Source organism: Carica papaya, chromosome 1 (genome assembly GCF_054855325.1).
Source record: "Carica papaya isolate Zhongbai chromosome 1, ASM5485532v1, whole genome shotgun sequence".
Taxonomy (NCBI): Eukaryota; Viridiplantae; Streptophyta; class Magnoliopsida; order Brassicales; family Caricaceae; genus Carica; species Carica papaya.
The window spans coordinates 8,037,059-8,063,062 of NC_142309.1; the positions used below are offsets into that span (position 1 = coordinate 8,037,059).

At 34.1% G+C, this 26,004-nt stretch overlaps 1 protein-coding gene across 6 annotated transcripts in view; it reads left to right on the forward strand.

Moving 5' to 3' along the window:
• The first annotated feature begins 831 nt into the window (after positions 1-831).
• The window catches only part of LOC110820283 (inositol hexakisphosphate and diphosphoinositol-pentakisphosphate kinase VIP2), a 54,420-nt gene continuing 29,247 nt past the window's right edge, over positions 832-26,004 (forward strand). Inside the window, exons 1-15 of one of the 6 annotated variants that reach the window (XM_088217846.1) lie at positions 843-950; positions 1,084-1,410; positions 1,554-1,613; positions 1,885-1,931; positions 2,624-2,707; positions 3,451-3,514; positions 3,974-4,127; positions 5,458-5,528; positions 5,850-5,954; positions 10,419-10,511; positions 10,992-11,066; positions 18,745-18,830; positions 19,452-19,658; positions 19,746-19,845; positions 19,960-20,030. In XM_088217846.1, coding sequence (XP_088073972.1) covers positions 1,327-1,410; positions 1,554-1,613; positions 1,885-1,931; positions 2,624-2,707; positions 3,451-3,514; positions 3,974-4,127; positions 5,458-5,528; positions 5,850-5,954; positions 10,419-10,511; positions 10,992-11,066; positions 18,745-18,830; positions 19,452-19,658; positions 19,746-19,845; positions 19,960-20,030 — 1,301 coding nt within the window. In that variant the 5' untranslated portion in view covers positions 843-950; positions 1,084-1,326. Of the gene's footprint in view, positions 1,411-1,553; positions 1,614-1,884; positions 1,932-2,623; positions 2,708-3,450; positions 3,515-3,973; positions 4,128-5,457; positions 5,529-5,849; positions 5,955-10,418; positions 10,512-10,991; positions 11,067-18,744; positions 18,831-19,451; positions 19,659-19,745; positions 19,846-19,959; positions 20,031-26,004 lie in introns of those variants that run through there. The other 5 variants (XM_088217853.1, XM_088217841.1, XM_088217849.1 and 2 more) reach the window with 5 other exon arrangements.

Below are 26,004 nucleotides of genomic sequence, written 5' to 3' on the forward strand. Positions count from 1 at the left end.
CTTTGTTCCAAGACTAATAGTCTTGATTGATTTAATTATTTATTTTGGTTGTGTTGTGGGTACCAATTAACACACACACACATATATATATATACACTTAAATTTAAAAAAAAAAAAAAGTGAAATCAACATCTCTTTTTACCTAAATATTTTTCATTAAATTAACTGGTAGTTGCAACAGATTAATTTAATACTCGAATTTAGAATAAAAAAATTACATCTATTCTTTACCGGTAACTGGGATTTGATTAGACGATACGAAGAATGGACATATACAACTGATAAACTAATACAAACAAACATCACATGACCTACTTTTTCATTTTGCTTTTTTTGGGTAGTTGGTCAGTGGACACAATTTTTTTTCTTTTAAATTAATAAATTAATTTTTAATGTCTAACACTTAATTCTAATTTAATACTTAACATTTTCTATACTTTATTTTATAATATTTATTTATTTATTTTAAATATTTAATTTATTTTTGTTTTCTAAAAAAAATTAAAATGATTAAATTATATTTAAAAAATAATTGGTTAAAATAATTTTCGTTGATATATCTTTTAATAAAGATTGAAATTAGTGACACATGACCAATTTTTATTTAATACTAAGTTTAAGAGAGTGACAAGACCGCAACCAATATTGTCCATACTTTTTTATAATAAAATCCAAAACCCCCCCATTAGTTTTTACACGTCCTCGTCCACAAGAAAATATATGGAAAGTGAAGCAAAAACACCTCTTTTTCAAAAATGCATATTCTGGAATCCTAATTCTTATCCCCAAAAAACCCTCTCTTTCTCTCTCTATACATACATATATATATATATATGTACGTAACATGCACCGTTTGCCCTTTCTTTTTTTACTTTCAATTTTCGTTGGCTGATACGCATTTTATTTTATTTTTTTCTCTGAGTCTTCCGTCGTCGCACCGTTTCGATAAAGTTTGCTCTCCTCCTGCTCTCGCTTTACCCTCGTCATTTTGCTTGTTTCTGCTTCTAGTATCTCTTTGTTTGTTTGTTTGTTTGTTTGTTTTTCCCTCATTCTGGTTCTGTACGTGTGCGTGTGTTTTCACAGGTGTGTGTATATCCGTTGTAGGTCGGCGGGCACGGCCGCGATTGGTTAACTGATAACTTTTGCTGTTTTCTTTTCGTACTTTGAGTTGGATTTTACCAGTGGAGGTGTGTAGATTTGGACTTTGAATCTATCTTTTTAGAGAAAGAAAAACAGATATATCTACATATATAGATAGAGAGAGAGAAACAGGTAGATATACATATATAGAAAGAGAAAGAGAAAGAGAAAGAGAAAGAGAAAGAGATGGAGGTGGAAGAAGGAGATGTTGGTAGGAAGATTACGATCGGAGTTTGCGTCATGGAAAAGAAGGTGAAATGCGGCCCCGAGGTTCTATTTCCTTTGTGCTCAATTCGCATTATAACAATGATGGAAGAAACAGAGGGATAATTAAATTTTAATAATGTAGAATAACAGTGATATTGCTACAGTGTAGAGCTTGTACTCATGAGTTTCTGTATATTAATCTATAGGTCTTTTCGGCTCCAATGGGAGAAATACTGGAGAGACTACATGCTTTTGGTGAATTCGAGGTAGATGAACTGCGATTTATTGAATTCGAACTACCTATTATTCTTCTGACAGTTGAATTTGATACACTTTTTATTTTTCTGAACGAAATTGGTTTAAAAGCTTTATATGTGATAGTTACTTTGTGTTGTGTGTTTGATATTTGCTATGTTTGTCGTACGCTCTGTAACTGCTGCTGTTCTGTTTTTTTTTTTTTGAAATAAAAGTATAAACTGCTGTTCTGTTATTTCCTATGTTTTTCATATTGATTTCTTGTCGACTGTGTCTTCGTAGGTCATCCATTTTGGGGATAAGATTATTCTTGAAGAACCAATAGAAAGGTAATTTCCAGATAATTAGCTGAAACATGGCATCTTCAATGAACCGTTCTCATGATGTACAGTTATTACTATATATGTTCTCCTTTTTCTTTCCCTTGTTTTCTTCTTTATTTTACTGTTACGTGGGGTACCTCCTTCCTTTTCTGGAGCTTTACTAGGTAGGAACATGATTCAAATTATTATATGCTAGCTGCCAAAATTTGTCAAAGAGGCAGTCTGTGCTAGAAATTGTGTATACATCATTTTCCAATAAATTTAGAATTAATAATTTTGCTTCTTAAGCTACACATTGAATTGTCTAGAATTCAATGTTATTTTTATTTTAAACATACAGTTCCAATGTGGTGAACCATTAACGAAAAATTCTAAAATAAGGAGGAAAAAAATGTATCCAAATGCATTTTCTGGATCCAGAACTAGTGAACAAAAAATAAAAATTTGTCATTCAAATGATTCAGAGTATTTGATGGGGTTAATTGGAAGCTAAGGTCTAAGATGTGTACATGCATAAAAAGATCTGGGAGTGTATGGTAATGTGGGAGACAACTGGCTCATAATTTTGCTGGTCTCCAACTGGGCACTGATATATTTTTTTGTTTGTCTCTGCTATATGTTTTTGTTGTCAGTGTCTTAAGAATTACAGATATAGTCTCCAGATATCACAACTTAATTACGATATTTATTTGTTTCAGCTGGCCAATCTGTGATTGCTTGATTGCATTCTATTCCTCTGGATATCCTCTTGAAAAAGCTGAGGAATATGCTGCATTAAGAAAGTAAGTTCCACTTCTCATTTCTATATCAAATAGACATTTTCCATTACTAGATAATCTGCTCTTTTTAATCATGATTCTGAGACACCTAAATAGTATATCAAAGATGTTTCCCGATTCTCACTTTCCTGAATGAAGCCCATAACAGTTTTTTCATAGTACTTCAATGGAAACATCAATTTCTTGAGGATATTGGGAAGTGTTAAGGGGATCAAATGGATAATGTGCATTGAATATATGGGGTTTGCTTTTTATTGCATGCTTTAGGCGAGTGGTGACTAGTGAACAGTGTTAACATATGTTGAATAGGTTTACTATGGCCGTTTGATGACTTGGGACTGAACCTGGAGCACAGTTGAGGCAGCAATACCACATGATATAATGACTAGTATTGCACATTTTCTTGTGGGATATTATTTAAGTATTTTTTCTAATTCTCCAGAGTAGACTCTTCCAGTTAGTGCTATTTTAGTCAATCGTCATCCTTACTTTTTTTGTTTTTTTTGTTTTTTCATACAGGCTCATATCTAGTTATACAGAGGAGTTTGTGTGTCTTGGTGACATATCTCTAGTTTCCTTAATTACTTGGACATTTCTTCTAGTTTGCAGCAATAAACTTGACTATCTACTATTTCAAAAAATAAACTTGACTATCTATGTTAAATGAAATTTTCAGATGAGTCATGAGTGCATCAATTTGCATTTACGAGAGTTTATTCTCAAACCATAAATGTTCTTTGATTCAGGCCATTTTTAGTCAATGAACTGGAGCCACAACACCTTCTCCATGACCGAAGGAAGGTATATGAGGTATATTGTCTAAACTTTCACGATACCTTCTTTCACTTTTTGACCTTTTTCACTTTTTACTATACTGGGGCTATTCGGAATTGATGGTACAATATATTACTGGTTGCACATATTCTCTTCCTTCTGCATGATCTGGAATTTCTCAAAAAAATTCCTCCACCCTCATCTCTCTCTCTCTCTCTCTCATGTGTGGGAATGTGGAACTGTGAGTTTTTGGTATGAATTGAATTTCAAAACTGGAAATTGCTTGACCCTAATTCTTTAAAGCACCTTTTTGTTCTTCTGAGAAGCAACAACCTGATTTTACACTTCTTTTGAGGTTTCAAGTTTCAATAATTCTTTCCTGATTTGATTGTGGCCAAATTATACTATATCAGTTAGTATATTTGTTTCAAATTTTATTATGGTTATCACTATTCAAAGACAAAAGTTAATACGTTTATTTTTGGGGATTTAAAGCGTCTTGAGATGTATGGAATCCCTGTTCCTAGATATGCCCTTGTAAATAGAGAAGTGCCGTATCAAGACCTGCATTATTTTATTGAGGAAGAAGATTTTGTTGAGGTCCATGGAGAACGTTTTTGGAAGCCATTCGTTGAAAAGCCCGTTGATGGTAAGCTTAATCTTTCTCAAACCTGAATGAAAGGCTAATTTATTGGCTGCATTCGTTGAAGCCAGTTTCTGGTTTGCTAATAAGTAAACATTCTGAAAAACAAAATAGTACAATTGAATAGAATATGAAAGCTACTTTCTTTATATAAGGGAGAAGTATATAAGAGTGTTAAATCACCCTTCTAAAGGGTCCAAGAAGTTTGGCCTTGGACTCTTTTTCTTTTGATTGATGGAGACAGTCTTACCGAAGAAGAGGATTGTTCGTCTGTTAGTCAGACACAGCATTTTATTGATATTAGAGTGTCTCAATAACAGGTGGGCAATGATCACACATCACAAAGTATAACAAACCCACAAGTTTACGATTTTGAATGTCTTTCAATTTTTGTTAGTATTATTATTTTTTAATTTTAGATATTCATCAGAAAATTTGTATTCTTCTGCATTTTCTCCTTTTTTGGACTCAAATTATATATTATTGAAAATGTGGCTTGTATATCATATATTGAGAGATCTAGAGATCTTTAATGATGATAAACTTGTTTCTGCTTTATTTTTTCTAATTCTTAAAGTAATGATACTTCAATATATATATACACATATATATTTGCTTTTTAGGGTGTATCTACAGGGCTAGAATTAAATCTAAGTTTCTCCTTGCCCTTTTGGGGGATCTTCGAGACATGAACCATCATAAAGGTGCAGGAAAAAGAAGCTGTGTATTATAGCTTCTATGTGTAAGGGTACAGCGCAAGAGTATAAGTTTCTTGTTTTTAGCTCTGAGTTCTTGCATATCTTCTATTTATCCATGAAATTAACTTCCTTTTTTTAGAAGCTTTGAGCATGATAAAGGCTACCACATGCAAGTTCTTGCATAACATTATGATCCTTGTTTCTAAAACATTTTGTATGTTGCTTATTTTACTATTAATAATACATACTAATTTATTGCATTTGTACTCATTGCATGCATGCAGTTTTTCCCCCCCCTTAGATATAAAATTTTTCTTTCTCATTCCTTTTGGGGAAAAAGAAAAGATATCAGCCTGCTGTTTTTTTTGGATAAAAATTATAAATTATATTAGATAGAGAGATGTAGGAGGAGGGGGGATAAGGTATTTCAAGCAAATACAAAGGGAACAACCTGAAAAGACAACTGAAGGGAAAGTTAGTAAAATGATTATCAGTATACAGCCCAGTGTTTTTTGTAAGGCGGGCAACGAGGTCCCTCAAAAACACTTGTGTGCCTGAGGTCACAAAAAAATATCAACCTCGTGCTTTTACTTTTCTAGTGTGCATAAATAGTAAATAACTTGTTTGTGTTTGTCAAGGGGATGATCATAGCATAATGATATACTACCCGAGCTCAGCAGGTGGAGGCATGAAGGAATTGTTTAGGAAGGTAGTACATCCATCTACAGCTTTTTGTTTTCACTTTTTCTAGTGAAGAATTTATCCGATTTTTATGGATCATTCTTCTTTCAAAAAGAAAAAAAGGCCTAACCATATAGATCATTCTTTCAAATTGGCTATTCTGCGTATGGGTTGCATAGGTGGGTTGTAATTGGTAGTTCTTGCTGTCAAAGCTGCAACAATTGAACTTAATATTCAAATTATAGATTCCTATAAGGCGTCTACGGTTTCCATTTCCATTTATCTCAAAGTTTTGATTTATTTGTTGTTCTGTAATCTATGGTTGTATGTAATAATATTTTGATTTTAGGTAGGGAACCGGTCAAGTGAATTCCACCCTGAGGTTAGAAGAGTGAGACGTGAAGGCTCTTATATATATGAGGAATTTATGCCAACTGGTGGAACAGATGTCAAGGTTGTTTTGTTTAACATTCTTATTGGTTATCAATGAATATGTTCTAATTGATGTTGTAAGTAGCTATGGCAATCTTGTGTGTTCCAAAAAACCTCTGCAATTTTATTAATTTTAACTATTGGATGTCAGGAGGATACTGGTTTTTTTGGACAATACTACTTATTAACGGTTTGGTTCATTATCTTCTCTGGACTTTTTGTTATTCTTTTTTGGAAAACATAAAAGGAGCTCAACATTATCAGTATTATGAATTTGTTTTGCATTCCCTTTGCCTCTATCAGAAAAATGAAGCTAAACGCAGCATGTTCTCATATAGAGTTGACGTACTATATTTTTCTGTAATTGGTTGCTTGAACCCATTTAGCTGCCGAATGTCAGTGGCAGCAAAGAATATAGAAATTTCTATCATCTTTCATTACCCTTATACCTGAGAAAGACAAATCAAAAAGGGTATCAGACTATCACCCTATCAATTTGGTGACTGGTGTCTACAAAACAATAACTAAGGTGTTGTCACTACCTTTAATGAGATATTGGATGACACTATATCACTAAATCAAAGTGCCTTTGTGGGAGGAAAACAAGTCGTGGAAATGTTCCTTATGAGAAATGAATCAGTAAAATATATGCGAAGACAAAAAAGGAAGGGCTCGTCATAAAATACGATAAATTAGAGTTTTCTAGACTTAATGATGGATCGGAAGGGAATGGCAATACACGAGTCCTTTCGGTGTCCTTTGGGTATAAGAATAGGAGATTCTTTATCTAAATTTATTTTTACCTTGGTGGTGGATGGTTTGAGTAGAATGTTGAATAGGGATCGGAAAAAGGGGCAGTTGAAGGCTTTGTGGTTGGAAAGGATAAGTTTGAGGTCTCACCTCCACTTTTTGTGGATGACATGATTTCATTCTTGTCACATGATAATTGGTTGATTGCTATTGTAGTAATCTCAGTGAGAGGGTTTGAGCTATGTCAGGGTTTCACATTAACATTGCCATGTATTTTGGTGGGAGAAAATGTGGCAGATAATAAAGTGAGCAACCTAGTTGATGTAATAAGATACATGACCTTGCCCATTACATATTTTATTTAAAAAAAAAGGCCCATTACATATTTAAGCATTTCATTGGGTGGCGATCCTAAGTGTGAGCCATTTTAGGAAGGAGTGGTTAGTAAAGTGTGTGTGCAGTTAGAGAGCTAGAAAAGGGATCTTTTTTTGATGGGGGTAGGAATTAGACTAGTTCAGGTGTGCTTGTCTAGTGTCTCAATGCACTAAATGTCTTTGTTTAAGGTTCTAGCATGAGTGATCGAGTATTTAGAGAGAGAGATGAGAAACTTTTTATGGGCAAGGAATGGAGAGGGAAGGAGAGATCATTTAGTGAACGAGATATGTATTGTAGGTCTAGAACATTTGAAGGGTTGGGTATCAGGAATCTAAAATCGAGAAATTTGTTATTATTGGTTAAATGGCTATGAAGATTCTCATAGGATCAAAACTTCTTGTGATATAAAGTAATCAAAAGTGTTCTTGGGAGTTAGTGAAAAAGTTGGCATGCAGTGGTCACAAGATCCACCTAACACCAAAGTCCACAAAAGGCCATTTGTAGTTGCTAAATCTCTATACCCCTCTTACCAGATATAATGTGGGAAATGGATCCAATGTCCTTCTCTAGGAAGATTATTGGAGGGGTGTTTGCCCTTTAGATACTCAATTTCTGCACTTATTTGGCATCTGCTCATGTCACAAAGCCCCAATTTGACCAGTTTTTCTGCCTTACCAACAGTACTCCAAATTGGAATTTTCATTTCTTTTTTTTGCGGTTTGAATGATAGAAAAATTGAAGAACTCCTTACCATGTTGAGCCTATTACAATCTTTTCACCTTCTCTACAGCCAGATTGCAGGGCATAGAGTATAGAATCTTCGGCTGTAAATCCTTTTCCGATCATATAACCAAAAAGATCTGAATGTTAAGATACCCCTTTTAAACATTCTGGCAAGTCAAGGTTCGTTTGAAGGTGAAGGTGTTTGCGTGGACCACAATTTTGAATCGGTTAAATACCAAACGAGCTGTTGTGACTTGTAGGCTTAACAGAGCTTTGTCTCTTAACATTTGTGTGATTTATTGTAGAGGAAGGGAAACACAATCATCTTTTCCTCCAATATGAGGTGGCATGGAAGTTATGGATAAAGTTGTTTGACACATATAATTTAGCATAGATAACACCTCCTTCATTGGAATGTTTCATCGATTCCAATATTGGCGGTATAGGGGTAAGGAAGGAAGCAAGACTGTGATGGCAAAAGGTGTTGTTTCAGTTCTATGGATAATTTGGTTGCAAAGAAATCATTGAATATTTGAGTTTCATGCTTTTTTGGACGATTCTGAGGGAGAAGATGGCATTTTTGGCTTCCCTAGGGCCAAGGCTCATGAGAAATACTCTAACATCTCTCTAAATATACTCCATAGAATTTGGGATGCAATAGTCACGTGATCAATTGTCATTTTTTTTATTTGCTTATGCTTTTTTCTTTTATACTTTATTCTCTGTCCTATTTTTTGTTTAACTGAATATCTTAATTGTTGTATCTTTTTTTGTGATGTTCATTTCTCTTTCTCAATAGTACATTTTTTTATCAACAAAAAAAAAAAAAAGAAAGTAAAATCTCAGGTTCTCTGATAGGTTGGAGATCTATGAATTGTTTGAAAGAAAACTTTCAGGGTTGAAGAGAAACTTCCTCTCTAAAGGCGGGAGATGTACATTAATCAAGAGCACTTTATCTAATCTCCCAATATAGTATCTATCAACAATTACTATCCCTTCCAAGGTGGCGAAAAGATTGGAAGCAATACAATGTAGATTCCTTTAGGGTGATGGTGATGATGATCGGAAATACCATCTTGTAAAATGAGATATTGTCAAAGAGCCTCCCAAAATGGGGGTGTTGGGAATTCGATCCTTGGATGATATGAATAATGGTTTACATGGTAAGTGTTTGTGGAGATACTTGAAAGAAGAAAACGGTTTGTGGAGGAGAATTGTACATTCGAGATGGGGTATTTTCATGATGAGCAGGGCTGGCTGTAGAATTACTATCCCTCATGGGAGAGGCCTGTGGAGGAAAATTTTGATGCAATGGACTAACTTTCAGTAATGTTTTTCATGGAAACTGGGCGGAGGCAACAAGATTTACTTTTGGGATGATGATTGGTGTGGGGTGGGTTGTCTCAGAAGTGTATTTCCCAATATTTTCAGCATTGCTTAATCCAAGAATTTGCGTGTGGAGAATGCTGTCCAGTTTGTGAATGAAAGAGCTGTGTGGGATATCGAAATTTCCCGGAATTTGAATGATTGGGAGGTGAGTGAGTTTGAAGAATTAATGCAGATTCTTGAAAATCAGAAGGTACCTATGTGTGAGGACCAAATCTGGTGGAAACTTGGGAATAATGGATTTTCTCTGTGCAATCATATTACAAATTCCTATGTAGAAAGAATGGTGAGGGTAGGGTTATTTTCTGGGTAAAACAAATCTGGAAAACAAAAGCTGCCCCCCCCATATTGTTTTCTTTGCTTGGGAAGCTTGTTGGGAACAAATTTTGACAATTGATAAACTGAAAATTAGAGGAAGGATCCTGGTTAATGGCTGCATTTGTTGTCTTCAAGCTGAGAAAACTTGCAATCATCTACTTTTGTGGTGTCCGACTATGCACAGTTTGTGGTGTATGATTTATGGACTGTTGGGGATTGAGTGAGCAATTGCTGGATCTGTTAGAGAGGAAATTTTGGTTTGGGATGGACTATCTGTAAAAAATAAAACTGCAAACTTGATTCCATTGACAGTTTTTTGGGTCACATGGAAGGAGAAGAATGGTAAAGTTTTTGACAATACTGAAAGTAGTATTAACAGACTAAAAGATAGGTAGTTATATTATTTTGAGTTAATATTGTTAGCTCATAATATTATTAGTGACGTGAATTTTGGGAATATCATTGATATATTAACATGATTGTAAATTCTCTTTGTACCTTGTTTATATATATATATATACCTTACTTTTTTATTTCAAAAAAAAAAAAAAGGTTGGAGATCTCAAGTTTTTGCTCCTTTTTCTTTATTTGCTTCTTTTTCTTGTGTTCATGTGTGTATCACATAGGTGGTTCTTCGCATCTACATGGTGCCTGAAATCTTTATGGTTCATTTTGTTGTTGCTAGTCCTGGTCAGTAATCATTTTAATAAATATTCTGATTTTACTTTTGCTTCTGCTCATGGTAATTATCATTTGATTTCAAAACATTTAATCTGTTGAAACACTTCTTTTGCTCTCTTTTGTGGCTCAACAAGATTCTTTTCTTGTTTTATTTGCATTCCTTTTTATATGTAGAATTCACATCTTATGTCTTAATTGGTAATTCTGCCTTGAACCTCGAGAGGTTGATGGGGCATCTATTCAATGAACATAGGTATATACTGTTGGCCCTGAATATGCACATGCTGAGGCAAGGAAGTCTCCTGTTGTCGATGGAGTTGTGATGAGAAACCCTGATGGAAAGGAGGTATATAGCAATCTTAAAATATATTTAGTTTTAAAAGATCTTTCATGTTCTTTCTCTCTACTGTTCCAGCCTAAACCATGCATAAGCCTGTATAAAGTCTAAACTTTTTTAAATCTCTGGTTTCTTGATATTTTCTCCTATTTTGGCAATGCTTAATTGTCAGGTAAATGTTATACATTGTTTTTTATTTTTTGCATGTTGAAAATGTATGTCTGGTGGTATGTGAACAAATATGGAGTGAAACCCATGTGTTGTGTAAAGACATGAATGTTATAGCATTTCTAAGCTTTATCATAAAAGAAGATCATTAAGGGATGCAATTGTTTGGAGTTTGGACAATAAGGTCAATTTGCAATTTTAGAATTAGATTTTAGTTCAAAATATTGCCATTATCGAGTTAGATAACATAGACTAATACAAGATATGTTTATATTAATTGAATAAGTATTCAAGAATACGTGTTGTTATCTTGTCCAACAGGTTAGGTACCCTGTGTTACTGACACCTAATGAAAAGCAGATGGCAAGAGAAGTTTGCATTGCATTTAGACAAGCGGTATGTTCAACAAATCTTGGCACCAATTATCAATTTGTGTTTTCAACTTTCAAGTACTACTATTTCACCACTGTGATTGTGTTTACTATGATGCATCAGCAAGAATTGTTGTCGGTTCTTTGCTTGTGGTGCTCCATGTGTTTGAGTTCTCATGTCGGGATCACTAAGATGTCACTGCTAAAAGATCAAAAACCGAAGAGCATGGAATGAGTTGCTTCCCCTAGCATACATTTTGGTTAATTGGTTTAGTTAGAATATTAATCTCATTAGTTTGTATATATTTTGCATGTTTTTCTGCTCTTGAATTTGGCCAGTTGCTTGTGTTTGAGTTTTCAGGCAAGAAATAACTTTTAATAGACTTAACATGAGCCATGTTTTTCATTTTTTCCTTGCAATTTTCAGGCAAAAAAGAAAAAATTGATTTAACATCAGCTACTTGACCTTTGTTTCTTTATTTTATTTTGTACCAGTTTGTAAGAGGTTACACTATTCTCTCCCTTTGTATTTTCCTTTTCTCGTAATAGATTTTCTTTTCTGTCCATGAAAATCAGTTACTTCAATTATTGTTTGAAATGGCTGTTAGCACATGCTTTCGAGATTATACATGTTTTCAATTTAATTTGAAGTCTCATTTACATAGAGTTTGCCTTTTGCCAATTTTCTGGTTAGTAAATTATAGAAATTAGAAAAGAAAGATTTTCTGTCTGATTTGTTAGCGTGCTGTTGCTTCAATTTGCCTAACGACAATTGGCTACATCTTTATTAATGTAAGGGAAAGTGTTAAAAAAGGGAAAGTGTTAAAAAAAAATCTTATACTGATGTAGAACAAGTTAAGGTTAATTTACTTGGGGATAAAAACTTAGACATCACATCTAAGGTTTTCAGACATCACATTGTAAGAAACCAAGAGTAAATTAGGGAATAGGTAAATAACATAAAGGGTGAAAGTAGTAAAGTTTGTTTACAGGTAATATTGTTTTTTCATTATAACAAAATTAGGGTTAGTGTTATATTTTTTGGCAATGCTTTCATTTCTTTAATCATACATTCCTTCCATTTGGGATTTCCTATATCTTCTCTCAAATCTTGTGGAATAGATACAAAGGAAACAAAAAAGACAAAGGTTCTAGAAGAGAGAAATAAAGAGTCATAAGAAACGAAATTAGACATATGATATTTAGTGCAAGATTTGATTAATTTTTTAAAAGCAATGAGTTTATCCACAACATTGAATAAATCACAAAATAGAGGTAACTCGTCGATATTTTCAGGAACTGAGTAAGAATCTTGACCTGGGTTAGACTGCACGATGGATTTCTCTGTCTTATTGTTTCTTGAGTATCTCTTCAAGTCTTGTTTATTTAAGTGCCCCACATTATTTCTTTGAATGAGACCTTTCGAATTAGAACCCTCCCCCTGAATGTAACTATCAAGAGTTAACAAAGTGTGCATACCGGGCATTACCTCTTCTTTCTCACTCTCCCCCTGAAGAGATGTTGAGTTTGGATTTCTCTAAAAATAACATCCATAATTACAAAGTATCTTGTAGATGGAGAATGATAACATTTGTAAACTTTTTGAGTAGGGGAACATTCAACAAATGCATATTTAAGGGTCATATATTCTAACTTGCCTACATTTTTAGTATGGACAAAATAAATACATCCAAACACCTTTGGAGGAATAGTATAAGAATTTTTTCCTTGCAAAACTTCTAAATGCTTCTAAAATCGAGAGCTCTTAAAGGTATTCTGTTGATAAAATAAGTAATTACAAGAACTGCATCTCTCTAGTAACTTTTGGGTAGATTTATGGTGAATATAAGAGATCGAGATACATCTAATATTTTTATGTTTTTTCTCTCAGTAAGACCATTTTGTTCATTGGTGTAGATACAACTCGTTTGATGGATTATTTCATTAGACTTTAAGTAAGTACATAATCCAGCATCCATATATTTTGTACCATTGTCTGTTCTTAAAATCTTAATTTTAGTATTAAATTGTGTACATATTATTTTATGAAATAAAATAGCATGGGAACACATCAGTTTTGATTTTCAATAGATAAATTCATGTTAATTTAGTATAACAATTAATGAAGTAACAAATTATTCATGGCCAGTTAAGGAGGTATTCTGAGTAGATCCCCAAACATTAGAGGGAATAGTCTTAAAAGGAGTAGGACTTCTATGATTACTCATATGATATGAACTCTTTTTATGTTTAGTTAGTTCACATGCATCACAAAATAAGAAATCCATAGAAGTTCTTTTAAATAACATGAGATATAATTTTTCTAGAGTAAAGAAAGAAGGATATCCCAAGCGTTGATGCGATTCTACAATTTCTTTATTGGCATCCATATCTCCGAAGGTTACTTGATTCTCAATTACGCTTTAACTTCTATTCAAGGTATATAAACCATTCTGCAATCTACCAGTGTTAATCTTCTTCCCTGATTGAAGATCTTGAAAGACACAATGATTAGGAAAAGAATTTAATTTTACAGTTAAAATCTCTAGTAATGACACTAATGAATAAGAAATAATCAGAAAAAACTAGACAGATGAAGTATTGAAAATAATGTAATAGTCGAAGTACAATTAATGAAACCTATTTCATATACTGGATTGTATGACTCATCTATGATATGGATATTTTCTCGTTTAGTTCACAGAAAATAGGTTAGGAAGTTTTTAGAAGAGTGTATCATATGTCTGTTAGCTTCACAATTTATGATCCAAGTATTAGAATTGAAAATAGCAGGGAGAGAAACAATACTCGAGTTTACCATTTTTGACGTACAAATAGCTAGTAAATGGTTAAATTGAGATATGAGATGCTTCAGGTTTTGAATATCTTCGTTTGAAAAAACTCCAATAGTTGATGAAGGGTTACTCAAACTAGAAACAATCAATTTTTTTTTTCTTGTTATTATTTAAAATAACTAGAGATAGGGAAAGAACAATCCCAGCAGCTAATCTCATTGAGATAGAAAAGATCCTCTGATCAGCACTAATGGAGGTAGGACTAGACCGAAAAAAATGGTGGCAGAAACGGTCCCTGTACTGTCAGCAACCAGAAGAGGCCGGTTTGGCTGGAAAAAAGTGGCTGTGACAGATCTGAGCGGTCAGAGGTGTCAGCTGGCAAAAAAGGTCCGGAAGATTGAAAAACGATGGCGGAATCGGTCGACAAAGGCAGATCCGCTGGACCAGGGTCGGCTGAATGATTCTGAAGAAGAAGAGAGAGATCCGCTTGAGGGTTTTGCGTGTGATGGAGTCCATAGACTGGCGCGAGGGCTTGGGGCGGCTTGCACGGCAGTGACTTTGGTTTGTGATCGGTGGCCAGTTGAAGACAGACAAAAAATGCGCGATTTGAGCTGGAGACACGTTCAACACGCTGAAACAGACTTGACTTGGATGTTTGGCGGAGGCACAACACATCGGGTGAAGTTTCGGCACGGTTGATCGGTAGCGTGTCTGTCTCACACGCCCGAGGAAGGTGCTGTCTGGCGGTGCGTGTGGCTCACGCGCTCGGAAAAAAGGTCGCTGGTGTAGAGTGGCTGCCCGACAATGAGGCTACAACTCCACTTAGGTGGGTGATGAGAGTAGATCTTAGTAGACTGAGTACCAACTCAACCTATTTTGTTAATTTAGAGTTTTAAAAATTTTGAAATTAGAATTTTAGAATAATAAATTAGAATTTTAGAATAACTTTATTTGGCTTTGATACCATGAAAAATTTTGGAGAATGAATATTTACTTTATTTATGATATAATTTATGTTGTTACAACTGGGGTATATATACAGAATTTCTACATACAGATAAGGAAATTAACATTATACTAGAGATTTTAATTGATTGTTTAATCATGAAAAAAATTAAACAAGAAAAAATATCTTAACTAATTGGTTAACATAATATTCTAATCAACACATGTACCGAGGGCTTGGCAGGCGGGTTATGGATAACATAACATAAATTCTGTGGCCCCCTTGTCTCATTTGTAAGGCTGGGACACTTCCCGTATCAATGAAGGGTGCTTTCTTCCGACAATACATTTGTAACTTCCCCTATGTAATGTACAAGATAATTCAATCCCAAAAGTCTAAGTATGCCTTTCTTTTGTACAAAACTATGGACCTTTAGCTCTAATAGGTATCTTAAGCTTCCAATGATGACTTTAGAGCCCTCAAATAGTGCCGCCACTTGATAACAACCTTGCTAGTGACTAATAGCTCCTTCTAATAAATGAACAAAAACTGGTTCTTTGTTTCAAGGCTTTGGTGAGATAGGCTAATGTCCTCTATTGTTGTACCAACACTATTCCTGATGCTTTTTATGGCAGGTGTTAGTTTTTGTTAGGTATTAAAAATCTGGCAGGGCTACCACGAGTTTTCTGCTCTTTGTTTTTTAAAGCTCCTCGAATACTGCTTCAGCCTTCAGGTTCCAAGAGAATGCATTCTTTTCCAATAGGTTTGTCAAGGGCTTGCTGATAGTTTGATAGTTTTTGACAAACTTCTGGTAGTATCCGACAAAACCTAGGCGAGTATACCATCAAAGAAAATCAGCATAAACATCGTTATAAAGAGCTTGAAAATGCTATTCTTCAAAGTTGAAAGATGACTAGTGCAGTAGTGACACTTAAGGGGATCACCTGGAATTCAAAATGCCCATGGTATGCGGAAAGTTGCTTTTGCACATCCTTATCCTCAAGCTTTGCCATGATTTGATAGTAAGAGCCCGCAAATCAACCTTAAAGAACACTGCAACCTCATTTAGTTTATCTAATAAATTATCAATTATAGGGGTAGGAGACTTATCTTTAATTGAGATTGGCATTTAGCTGCCTGTAATCGACATGGAATCTCCAGCTGCCATCCTTCTTTCTGACTAACAGGACTGATGAAGGGGCTGCCATTGGGTCTTATCACTGAATTATTGAGCATTTGAGCCACCTGGTTCTCAATCTCATTCTTCTAGAAGTGGAAATATAGGTAAGGCCTGATATTCAACAGCTGACGCTGGAATGAGTTGGATTGCATGATCCTGCTCCCTTGGTGGAGGAAGGGATGTTAGCTCCTTGAACACGCTACTGTTATTGCAGTGTTTGTAGGTTTTTCTTGCTCATCAAGTCAGTACCAAGAAATACATCGTTGTAGCCACAGCACTTAAAAAATGGCCATTTATCACTCTCCTTGCATTTATCAGTTTATTTCAGGCGTTTTATGCTGGCTAAGTGTTTTTTTGGACATTTGCAACTAGCACCATGAGTGGTGTTTCTCAGCTAGTTGAGTGTCACTCCATTAAATTATTTTGGCATATGAAAATTTGTGTTTTCATCTTCTGGAATCACCTCCTCTTCTCTGTCCTCTGCGGCTTTAATCATGATCAACTGCTTGATTTTGTGTTAGTAGCCTGGGAAGTAGCTTCCCTACATTTGTAGCTGGTGTTTAGAGTCTACTATTTTCGATTAGACCTCTCTTGTTTTGATGGTTAAGGGTCTGGTATTTGTTGGGTGAAAGTTTTAGGTCAGCACCTTGAGGAGGTGGTGTTTGGTCACTGTATGGTGGTTTTGGATTGATGGTGCAAGTTATATTTTGATTTTTTTAGCTCGAGATCATTGTTTCAATCTGCTGGCACTAGCTGAGCTTCTTCATACATTGTGTTTAGAGTTTGTAGAGTTTTATTATTGGCCTTAACTCTTCAGTTAACCTGCTGATTAAGCTTGAAATGAAGTAAGCTTCACTAGGGTGAGCTGTCTTTTAAAATCATTGACCTCAGCTTCTCAATTTTTTCTTGGTATTTATTGTGGTGCTTTCTTGGTACAGTTTGATGAATTCTTTTATGACATCAGCCACCACGAAGTCCCCAAACCTTCTGCATATTTGCTTTTGAAAAACTGCCCCATTCTACCATTTTGTGCCTGCCAGCTATGGTGGTGAACAGTCTGGAACCAAATTGGACCGTTCCGAACTTGACCAAAAAATGAAGTTGAGAAAATATTCGAACTGCAGACAGCAGAGTGTTACTTTGTTCGACTGAACGGAATGAATTGACGAACATTTTAGGCTTTCAAAATTAAAAACTAATAAATTTACATTAGGAAAAAATTGAAAAATGTAATACACAAACATATGTACATATAAATATATATTCATATGCATGTTATTGTTATTAAAGACATACATGTATATAATATATAAATATGCATATATATACAGCTTAATAGCACACTGTATTTCATTTATTGTATATTATAATAACATATAAATATATATATATATTCAATACATATATATATATATATATGTAAAACATACAAATATATAGAATGTGTAAATTATACATATATATATAAATACATGTTGTACTTTCAAAAAATATATATATACACATGTTATTATATATATATATATATTCATTTATGTCTCAAAATAAACTGGTTTGGACTGGACTGGACTGGACTGGACTCCTTGGTCCCTAATCTCATGGACCAAAGATTGGAGCGTATGTAGATCGGTTTGGTCTAGTCTAGACCAAACATGCTGGTTCGGTCCAGTCTGGATCAGACATGCCTGTCTGGTCTACTTTTCAGGTCTGGACACCCTTACTTCTAGAGTTCATACTATGTATTAGGTTTCTTTCCGAGAAACAAGATTCTTGACACAAGGCCAGTTACCTCCTTGTTAATGGAATTTCGGATCTACATAAAAGGTTCTTGTATCCTCTCTCAATCAAAATTTATTTTCTTCAGCAGCAATGAGTGGATTGTGGCATGATTATTATCCTTGTCAATATCGTGAAGTTACAGGAGTACTTTTTGCTTCTCGAGCTAGTTTCAACCATTGAGCTTGTGTTAACTATCTTGTCCAGTCCATCAGTCATCGAAAGAGACTAAATGGTGGTGACTATTGGAACTCAAGCAATACTGACTGAAAGAAGTGGCGACTTAATTGGGCAGCAACTTAGAAATAGTTGCAGATGCTTAACTAGGGTAGTGACTCAATAATAGCAACCGCGGTGGTGTATCAAGATCAGAAGCTCAATGAAAGCAGTGGTGATGGGTTAATAAGGGAGCAACTCAAAAGTAGAGGCTGATCAATTAGGGCAGCAACCGTGCTCTAGTACCATGTTGTTTGGGGAAACATATTTCTCTGTATTTTTAGAGAAAGGATAGATATTATACTTCCACATCAAGAAGAGGATATATATTGACTTCAAAAAGGGAGGATATATTTATAAACATAATTGGTCGAGTTTTCTGGGGAACCTAGATAACTTTTAGCTGTCTTTTCTACGGACTTTCTACAATTACATGAATGCGTATAAATGCATCTACCTACCATTTATGCACTCTTTTACTATATCTACAACAAAATTAAATAAAATACAATTAGAGAAAGATCCATCACTAATTGTTTGAAATTTAATATTACAAAAAGGTCCAATTTGATATTTTTAATAGTTTGAGGGGTAAATTTTTGCTATTGAAATTGTACTGTGCTAATTTTAATGTTAAGTCTAAATTTTTCTGACATTTCCTATTAATTTAATGCAGAGAGATTATAATTTTAGATAAATGTTTGGTTTTCAAGATGCTGAATGTAAACCAAGAAGATTGTTTTCAATTGAAGCTTTGTTCTTGAAGTTTCTTTATATATATTGCTTGCAGGTTTGTGGTTTTGATCTTTTGCGTTCTGAAGGATGCTCATATGTCTGCGATGTCAACGGATGGAGTTTTGTGAAGAACTCTTACAAGTAAGTAAACTTCAAGGGTCATTCACAGGATGTAAATGTTTTCATGATGTTCCTGTATTTATCTGATGGAAAATTATTTTGTGTAACAAATTGACTATCATGTTTTGATGATAGTGGAAAGGAAAAACTGACATGGCCTATAAAATTTGTTGGCCGAGTATATGTGTAAGAACTTTTTTTTGGCACAATTATAACTTGATTTACGGTAGACCTATAAATGACTTTGCTAATTTTATTAGTTACTCCAATTTCACCTTCCAATATGAGTGAAAGGGATACCATGTCACAGCCTATAAGTTTTATAAAATAAATTTTCGTATGAATAAAATACTAGTGGTAAAAAGGATAATAAATCAGTGTACGACCCTTCTACAAATTATTTTTTGTTTTGATGGTTGAAGAATGTGTTTTGAAATTTATGAAATCTTTGATAATGTTTCGTGATTCTTTACTTTCATTTGTTTCTTGGTCCACAGTCTGTTTTGTTGACTCCTGGTGCTGATTTTTTGTTACCATTCAGCATGTCCCCGTGCTTAACTCCCAATTAGCCAGAATTTTCATTCTTCACTTCCATAGTTATATTTTTTTAATAGAAGGTAGCTACTTTATGTGACAATACAGGTATTATGATGATGCTGCTTGTGTATTGAGGAAGATGTTTTTAGATGCAAAGGCTCCTCATTTGTCTTCAGTGATTCCACCAGCTTTGCCATGGAAAGTCAATGAACCTGTTCAATCTTCTGAGGGACTAACACGGCAAGGAAGTGGCATCATTGGCACATTTGGACAATCGGAGGAACTACGCTGTGTGATTGCTATCATTCGTCAGTATGTTCTAGTACTTTATCAAGCCATGTTTAGTTTGTTCACTTACTTTGTCTGGTGGAATACCTTCTTTCTCTTCTTATTCGGCAGTGGTGATAGAACTCCCAAGCAGAAAGTGAAGTTGAAAGTTACTGAGGAAAAGTTGTTAAACTTGATGTTAAAGTACAATGGTGGAAGACCTAGATCTGAGGTGACATCTTGTTTTATTCCTATATTTTATTTTTATTTTAAAATTTAAATTTAAATCTTTATATTCTATCTAGTTTTTATATTGGTTTATCATTGTTGGTTCTCATTTATGTAGACCAAACTTAAAAGTGCAGTCCAATTGCAAGATCTGTTAGATGCCACACGAATGCTTGTACCACGTACGAGGTATTGTTTTGTTGATATGAATATTTTGTTGTCTAAATAATTGTGATATTCTTTTCTTATATAACTTTCACTATTAATTTCTTATAATTATTTAAAATCTTTATTATAAGGAAAATTTTCTTATTTGTACTTAGCAATTCTTGTATATATATGAGTTATTTGTAACATAAAAAATATAGTGGAAATAAATTAAATATTTTTTCCAAATTTTTACATGGTGTCAGAGCAAAATAAGGGTATTTTAGGGTTTTAATTTTTAGGGTTTCTTTCAAACCTTAGAATACTCTCAACACCCACCAAACGGAGTCTTAGCCTCATGGCTGATCTACCGCCCTTTTCCGGTGAGCGTCTCTACCATACTCGATCCCCTTGCTTTAGTCGCGCATGGCTGTTCGCTCGGCCGCTGCTTCTCTTTTGGCTATCTTTCTTATTCGTATAGGCCATCTCTCTCTATTTCGTGTCCGACCCGACCTGCACACCATCTAGTTCTCCTCTGCCCGGCCCTGCATCGCAGACTCGGTTCATATCCCTCTGAGTCGTGCTCGATCCAACCCACACAGCCTTAGTTCGTGCATCGCAAACTCAGTTGGCGCGGTTTCTCCATTTGCGCATCTCCCCGACCCATTTGCCTTGGTTCGTGCACGACTCTCCACGTGGTTTCTCCATTCACGCACGGGTCTTGTTTTGCAGTTTTGCCTTTCATGCGGCCGCGTGCGGTTGCTGTTCTCTTCCACCGTGCGACCACATCTGGCCGAGCACCAGCGGATATGCTCGTTTTTTGGCCAGAATCCGGTGGCGATTTGGCCTCTTGCAGCGCGCGCTTGCCTTTGTCTCCGACTCCAGACTTATCTCTCTCGGATCCGGCACTGGTTCTCCTATCTTGCCAGACAGACTTGTCTCTGATGATCTTCGGTCTCGCAACGTTTTTGGTCTCCATTGGTGTCAGAGCATTTTTTGGCATCCTTCATATTTTTTTCTATCTCGTTGAAATTAGCAGCTGAATATTGTTCTCTATCTTATCAGTGCATCAAAAAATGGTAAACTTAAGTATTGCTCATTTCCTTACTATTTCCAATTCTGATACTTTAATTATAGACTTTGGAGCTAACAGACACATAACATACTCTTCTAAAGATTTTCTGACCTATTTTTCATGTACTCAATGGAAAAATGTCCATGCAGCCGATGGATCATACACTCTTATATCTGAAACAGATTCCATTAATTGTACTCCGACCATTCCACTGACTTCAGTTTTTCATGTGCGTAGTTTTTCTGACAGTCACCTATCTATTAGTGCCCTTATTAGAGATCTTAGTTGTAAAATTAAGTTTTTTTATGACCATTGTGTCCTTCAAGATTTTCAAATAAGAAAAACAATTGGCACGGATAGACTTTAGGATGACTTATATGTTTTGAATAGAAGTCAAAACATCATTGGGAATCAAGCTGCCCTCGGAGATACGGATGTCAATAGGGAAATTTTATTTGCATCAACGGTTAGGACGTCCTTCGTTCTTTACTGTAGAAAAATTATATTCCAGATTGTTTAAAAGAGCTTTTATGGATTTCTTATTTTGTGATGCATGTGAACTAGCTAAATATAAAAGTTTATATCATGTGAGCAACTATAAAAGTCTTACTCCTTTTATGATCATTCATTCAGATGTTTGGGGACGTACTCAGAATACATTTTTATTTGGCCATAAATAGTTTGTTACTTTCATTGATTACGGTACTAGATTAACATAGATTTATCTGTTTAAAGCCAAAAATGATGTGTTTCTATGCTTTCAATCATTTCAAAAAATGGTATGTATATTGTTTGATGCTCCAATTAAAATTGTAAAAACAGACAACGGTACAGAATATATGGATGGTAGATTTCGTGCCTATTTGGAGTCTAATGGGATAATTCATCAGACAAATTGTGCTTATATAGAATGAAGTTGTTAAAAGAAAAAACAGACACATAGTGGAAGTAATTCGGTCACTAATGTTTACCATGAATCTACCTAAAAGTTATTGTAGAAATACAGTTATCTCAGTTGCCTATTTTATTAATAGAATATTTTGCAGGTTCTTGATTTTAGAAGTCCTCTGAAAGTTTTGTAAGGTATAAATTCTTATACTGTTCCTCCCAAAGTGTTTGGATGTATTTGCTTTGTTCATACTAGAAATGTGAGTAAGCTGAAACCTATAGCTCTTAAATATGTATTTGTTGGATATTTTTTTACTTAAAAAGGTTACAAGTATTATCATTCGCCATTTAGAAAATACTTTGTGACTATGCATGTTACTTTTAGAAAATTTGAACCGTACTTCAGCTCCACCCCAACACCTCTTCAGGGTGAGAGTGAAATGGAAGAGGTGGTGCCCTGTTTGGTAACTTTTGATAGTCATATTTAGGGAGAGAATTTCATGTCAGAAGATCCTATTACAGAAGAAAATGTTGGACGACTGGATAAACCGGATTTGAAGAGATATTTAAGGAGAGATAAGATAGAAAAAACCATAATGCAGTCTATCTCAAGTCAAGAATCTTCTTTAGTTCCTGAAGATACTGGTTAATCATTTTTGCCTTGTGAATTATTTGATAAACCCATTGCTCTTAAAAAAGGAATCAAAACTTATATTAAGCATCTTATGTCTAACTTTGTCTCCTATAATTTTTTATCTCCCTCCTATAGAGTTTTTGTTTTATTTGTTTCTTCTGTATATATTTCACAAGATTGGAGAGAACATCTATATGATCTCAAATAGAAGGAAGCGATGATTGAAAAAATGAAAGCATTGGTAAAAAATGAAACATGAGAGTTTGTTTCAACCCTACAAGGAAAAAAGATGGTTGGTTGTAAGTGAGTGTTCACTGTAAAGACTAGTGGCTAAAAGGTATACTCATATCTATGGAGTTGATTATCAAGAAACCTTTGTACCTATCGTAAAAATGAACACAATCAGAATATTATTATTCTGTGCTGCTAATCTCGATTCGAATTTACACCAATTTAATATAAAAAATTTCTTCCTCCATGGGGACTTAGAGGAAGAGGCATACATGATGATTACACCTGGATTCGAAGATGAAAGAACACAAGAGAAAGTATGCAAATTAAAGAAGACCTTGTATGAATTAAAATAGTCTCAAAGAGTATGGTTTGAAATGTTCAGAAGAGTTATGATCTTTTCGGATATCGATAAAACAACACTGATTATACTCTGTTCATCAAGCATTGCGAGGGTAGGATCACTCTTCTCATTGTTTATGTAGATGATATTATAGTGACTGAAAATGATCCAAAGTAGATGCCTCGACTAAAAGGACTTCTTGCTCGAGAATTTGAAATTAAGGATGTAGGAAAATTTCAGTACTTCTTGGGAATCGAGGTTACTAGATCTAATAAAGGAATCTTTATTATGTAGGATCACTCTTCTCATTGTTTATATAGATAATATTGTAGTGATTAAAAATGATACAAAGTAGATGCCTCGACTAAAGGGACTTCTTGCTCGAGAATTTGAAATTAAGGATGTAGGAAACTTGCAGTACTTCTTGGGAATCGAAGTTACCAGATCTAATAAAGGAATCTTCATTATATAGGATCACTCTTCTTATTGTTTATGTAGATGATATTGTAGTGACTGAAAATGATACGAAGTAGATGCCTCGACTAAAGGGACTTCTTATTCGAGAATTTGAAATCAAGGATGTAGGAAAATTGCAGTATTTCTTGGGAATTGAGATTACCAAATTTAATAAAGGAATCTTTATTTTTCAAAGAAAGTATATCCTACACTTATTAAAAAAAATTGGAATAATGAGTTGCAAGTCAGCAGAATCCTCTATTGAAAGTAATCACAAACTACAAGCTGATAATGGTGCATCAGTTGATATAAGAAGATATTAGAGATTGGTTAGAAGACTCGTTTATCTCTCACATACCTGACCAGATATAATTTATGCAGTTAGTCTGGTGAGTCAGTACATGCATGATTTTCGCGAGACTCATTTACATGTTGTCTTTCAAATATTACAATATTGGAAATCTGCATTAGGAAAAAGGTTACTCTTCTTCATAAATGACCATATTAAGATAGAAACATTTACAGATACCGATTGAACTGGATCTACAGATGATAAAAAGTCAACTATTGGTTACTGCACATTTGTTGGTGACAACTTGGTTACATGGAAAAATAAGAAGCAGAGTGTAGTTGCCCGTTCTAATGTTGAAGCAGAATATAGAGTAATAATTTAGGAGGTATGTGAATTATTATGATTGCAGAAGCTAATGAATGAATTAAAACTGTTTAAAGAAAAGAGTCTATCATTATTTTGTGACAATAAAACAACCATTAGTATTGCCCAAAATCCAGTTCAACATGACTGGACGAAACATATTGAGATTGATCGTCACTTTATAAAAGAAAAAGTGGTTGATAACTCCTTATGTTTATGTCATGTATCTTCTAGTAATCATATAGCAAATATCTTTACTAAAGAAATTTGCAACAAAACTTTTCAGAATTTTATATGCAAGTTGAGTATGTGTTATATCTTCGCACCAACTTGAAGGAAAATGTTGACATGAATATTTTGTTGTCTGAATAATTGTGATATTTTTTCTTATATAGCTCTTACTATTAATTTTTTGTAATTATTTAGAATCCTATTATAAGGAAAATTTTCTTATTTGTATTTAGAAAATTTTATATATATATGAGTTATTTGTAACACAAACGATATGGAAATAAAGTAAATATTTTTTTTTAAATTTCTACATGCTTAAAATTTAATGATTATGTAATTTCCATTATGAAAATGTGATTAATTATAATGCCCATGCATGGCTCATGGTTACCTAGGATGTGGTTTGTTTAGTTCATGGTGTGATGTACGGGTATGAAAATTTGATAGATGTAAATTTGGGGTTCGAAGTGGGAAGTTTAGTAAATGATTAAATATTTTGGTTCAAAATTCGATGAGAACGTAGGTTCTACATTAGGTTTATTAGTTAGAATTTAGAGTTTATTTTATGATTTACATGTCAGGTTGCTAAATATGAGTTGTCTATCATATATTATTTTTATTTAATATTATGGTCCTTTATTGGGTAATAGATAAGCTTAATAAGGCATCAATATAACAATAATTTAAAGTTTACTTCAAAAAAATTTAACATTTTTGCTTAACTATAAAATAAATTTCAATAAATTCTTTTTTTTAAACAAAAAATATAATATAATTGTTAATTCACTAGCACAATTAAGGTGCCTCTCATATACAAAAGTATTTACAAATTAGGAAGTATGTTTATAAAATTTCCAAAATCCTTTAAAAACTGAATACAGTACATAATCACTAATGAGCCCAAGTACTGGAGCCATCTGTTTGCAATTCTACCAAACTCCTTTTCCATCCTCTCAAAAACTTTATTGTTTCTCTTTTTTCAAATCATCCAAAAAAAAAAAGTAAGAGGAATGAGACTCACGGTTGGTCTCCCCTTACTAATTTGCTCCCATGCCCAAGTCTGGTTTCTAACCGAGCTAGCTCTAGCTAATTCTCAGTAGCCTATAAACCATAGTCCACTACTTATACATAGCAGAACACCACGGTAGAATATGAATACAGAATTGTGTTTCTCTCTGACATAGATAGTAGAGATTCAAATATAGATAGTAGAGATTCAAATAATTTTTCGTCTTCTCATCAATTTGTCAATAGTCAATATGCACTCTTGTCCCACCTCCAACGCAAAAAAAAAGCAATTATATAGAAGCTCAATGCTAGGAAGAACTTAAACTAGTAATTGGGATTAATGATATTCAGCTCAAAGATGAAGTGCAAGTTCAAGTTGGTCAATATTTTGACTTCATTCTCCCACCAGATTTTATACTCTTTTTTAAAAAAAAATAAAAAGTGTAACGTATGTATTACTTACAAACACCAAGGGAGCGCTTAACTCATTTACAA